At 46.8% G+C, this 3,027-nt stretch overlaps 1 protein-coding gene across 1 annotated transcript; it reads right to left on the bottom strand.

Annotated features, from left to right (window-relative positions):
* Window positions 1-295: 295 nt before the first annotated feature.
* On the bottom strand, window positions 296-684 carry LOC123157642 (uncharacterized). The gene is made up of 2 exons (XM_044575898.1): window positions 484-684; window positions 296-388 (listed from the first exon to the last, which is right to left on the bottom strand). Exons 1-2 carry the CDS (start codon window positions 682-684, stop codon window positions 296-298), a joined length of 294 nt encoding a protein of 97 aa, XP_044431833.1.
* Window positions 685-3,027: the final 2,343 nt, after the last annotated feature.

Below are 3,027 nucleotides of genomic sequence, written 5' to 3'. Positions count from 1 at the left end.
CTGTATTACACAAACAAACTATGAAACACATAGTCATGGGCATCATACATCACCTGAGCAAATCCGAAATTAATCTAACATAGTCATGGATGGGAGGAGAGGACTGCAAGATCGATCGAATAGGCCAAGAAACATAACGAGATGACGCTCAAGAGGAGAAGAGGAAGGGGTGACCTTGGGAGGATGGGGTTACCCGGGCATCAGCTATCTCCGTCGACCTCCTTCCTTCCATCCCACATCAAGCTGCCTGGAAAGCCTGGGCAAACTGCAGCCAGACGGGGCTCTTCTTCAGCTCCTAGCCGGCCGCGGGGCCGCCAGCGAGCATCGCCCTAACAGGCATCATCGCCGTCCCGGCGGAGTAGAGGTTGCCCCCCAGCCCGCCCTGGATCTGCTCAAAGATGAAACACAGTTGTAGATTGCACCTTGTTAGCAGTTGCAGAAGCAGAGATGGCAGTGAGCGAGTGAGCGAGCGTTTGGGCTTACTCTTGTGATGACGGTGGCGAGGTCCGGCGTCTGCACGGCGGTGCCGCCATGGAGCGGCGGCGTCGTCATCCCGGCAGGCCGCGCCTCATCGGTGACGAGGATCTCGGCCGTCATGGCTCCCGCGTCCTGGCCGAGCACCGCTGCGCCACGGAGGCCGGCGTAGGGGAGCGCGGAGTGGCTCGCCGCGCAGTCGCTCTGCATGAACACCTTGGCCCCGCGCTTCGCCCTGCGAGTCCATCACAACCCCCACGAGATGCTTAGAAGAAGAGGTGAGTGAGTGTTGGTGGCTGGTGTGGCGTGCTTACGCGTTGCTCGGCCACGGGTAGACCAGGCACGCGACCCCCGTCGGCACGGACGCCATGGGGGCGGCTGTGGTGAGGCCGGCGAGCGCCACCCTGGCGTGGTCAGCGACGCGGAAGACCTTGCGCTGGTGCGAGGAGAGCTCGTTGGCGGACTTGTTGGCGGCAGCGAGGTCGAGGACACGGATCAGGTCCATGATTGCAACGTGGATTTGGGTGCTCGACCGAACTCCTTGCCGGCTTTCCCTCCCTTCTGTTCCCTTGCTTCCCTTCCATTGGGAGAGGAAGGAGAAGGTGGCGGCGGCGGCGCGGGGGGAGGGGGAGGGTGAGATGGCCGGCGGTAGGGCTCGGGGTGGATCGACGATGTGGAAGACGAGGGGAGAGATCGGGGTGGCAGCGGCGATGTGGGAGACGAGGGGAGGGTCAGGGTGGGTGGCAGATCTGGAGCCCTAGGGTTCCTGGGGTGAGAAGGTGAGGGAGTTTCTTTTTTCTTTTTTTTGAGACAAAGAGGGGGGGTGAGGGAGAAAGGGCTGTCGTCAGATCCGAGAGCATCCGACGGCGTTTGAGCACGATCCACGTGACATGCCCATGGACCAATCAGAACCCAGTACAGGTTATGACCTTCTAAATTGGTCATAATCGACTAAAAATAAGGTGTTGAACCATATTTTTTTCAAAAAAGGTGTTAAATCATATAAATAGTTTTATGATATGAGAAATTCAAAAAGAAACATTTTCATTGTGCACAAGGGTGCATATTGGAATGGCAAACAATGTTGCCTAAGGAAGTTTTCTTTTTCTTTGGACGAAAGAACCATTTTCCATTTTTGAGTGCCCAAAAGAAGGTTTTTTTGTGAAGGACCTCCCAAATAATTGTTGCAAAATTGGACCAAATCATTTTTCTAAAATACTAGGCCATATTTAATGCACAATTGACCAAATGGTTGGGTGTAAAAAGTTTTTATCCACCTCTGGTGAAAAAGACATATTCTCGCCGATTCAGTTGGAAGCGGGTCAAATTTGAATTGTAGCTACCTCGTACTTTGATCTTTATTTTTTCCAAAAATCATTTCTAGGTACATAAGTATCTATTTAATCAGAGAAACACCAAAAAAATTCCAAGATTCAACCACTAGCTAGGAACGGTCATTCCCGCCGTTTTGACCGCATTTTGAAACGGGCATAAAAAACTAGAAAAAATCAAAAAATTGGGAAACCTTCGCATTGTGTCATTATATGTGGCCAAGTTCCCAGGAAATATAATAAACTTGTAATACGACAATTATTTTAAAAAAGTGTTCTCAGAAACGAGCTATCACGTGTGGAGATCAATGGCTTTCAAGCCAAATGATAAATCTTATGGCCACATTCATGGCATAGTTTGTTCAAATGATCTCATATTGTGCACAAGGGTGCATATTGGAATGTCAAACAATGTTGCCTAAGGAAGTTTTCTTTTTCTTTGGATCAAAGAACCATTTTCCATTTTTTGAGTGCCCAAAAGGAGGTTTTTTTGTGAAGGACCTCCCAAATAATTGTTGCAAAATTGGACCAAATCATTTTTCTAAAATACTAGGCCATATTTAATGCACAATTTACCAAATGGTTGGGTGTAAAAAGTTTTTATCCACCTCTAGTGAAAAAGATAAATTCCCGCCGATTCAGTTGGAAGCGGGTCAAATTTGAACTGTAGCTGCCTCATAGTTTGCTCTTTATTTTTTCCAAAAATCATTTATAGGTACATAAGTATCTATTTAATCAGAGAAACACCAAAAAAATTCCAAGATTCAACCACTAGCTAGGAACGGTCATTCCCGCCGTTTTGATCGCATTTTGAAACAGGCATAAAAAATTCAAAAAATCAAAAAATTGGGAAACCTTCGCATTGTGTCATTATATGTGGCCAAGTTCCCAGGAAAAATAATAAACTTGTAATACAGCAATTATTTTTAAAAAGTGTTCTCAGAAACGAGCTATCACGTGTGGGGATCAATGGCTTTCAAGCCAAATGATCAATGTTATGGCCACATTCATAGCATAGTTTGTTCAAATGATCCCATATTGTGCACAAGGGTGCATATTGGAATGGCAAACAATGTTGCCTAAGGAAGTTTTCTTTTTCTTTTGGATGAAAGAACCATTTTCCATTTTTTGAGTGCCCAAAAGGAGGTTTTTTTGTGAAGGACCTCCCAAATAATTGTTGCAAAATTGGACCAAATCATTTTTCTAAAATACTAGACCATAT

Source organism: Triticum aestivum, chromosome 7B, assembly GCF_018294505.1.
Source record: "Triticum aestivum cultivar Chinese Spring chromosome 7B, IWGSC CS RefSeq v2.1, whole genome shotgun sequence".
Lineage (NCBI taxonomy): Eukaryota > Viridiplantae > Streptophyta > Magnoliopsida > Poales > Poaceae > Triticum > Triticum aestivum.
This window is presented reverse-complemented; position numbering and strand designations above follow the sequence as displayed.

Coding starts and splice junctions, on each gene's coding strand:
- LOC123157642 (XM_044575898.1), bottom strand. CDS start 684: ATGCAGAGCGACTGCGCGGCGAGCCACTCCGCGCTCCCCTACGCCGGC. Junction 389..483: donor TCGCCACCGTCATCACAAGA/GTAAGCCCAAAC, acceptor ATCTTTGAGCAG/ATCCAGGGCGGGCTGGGGGG.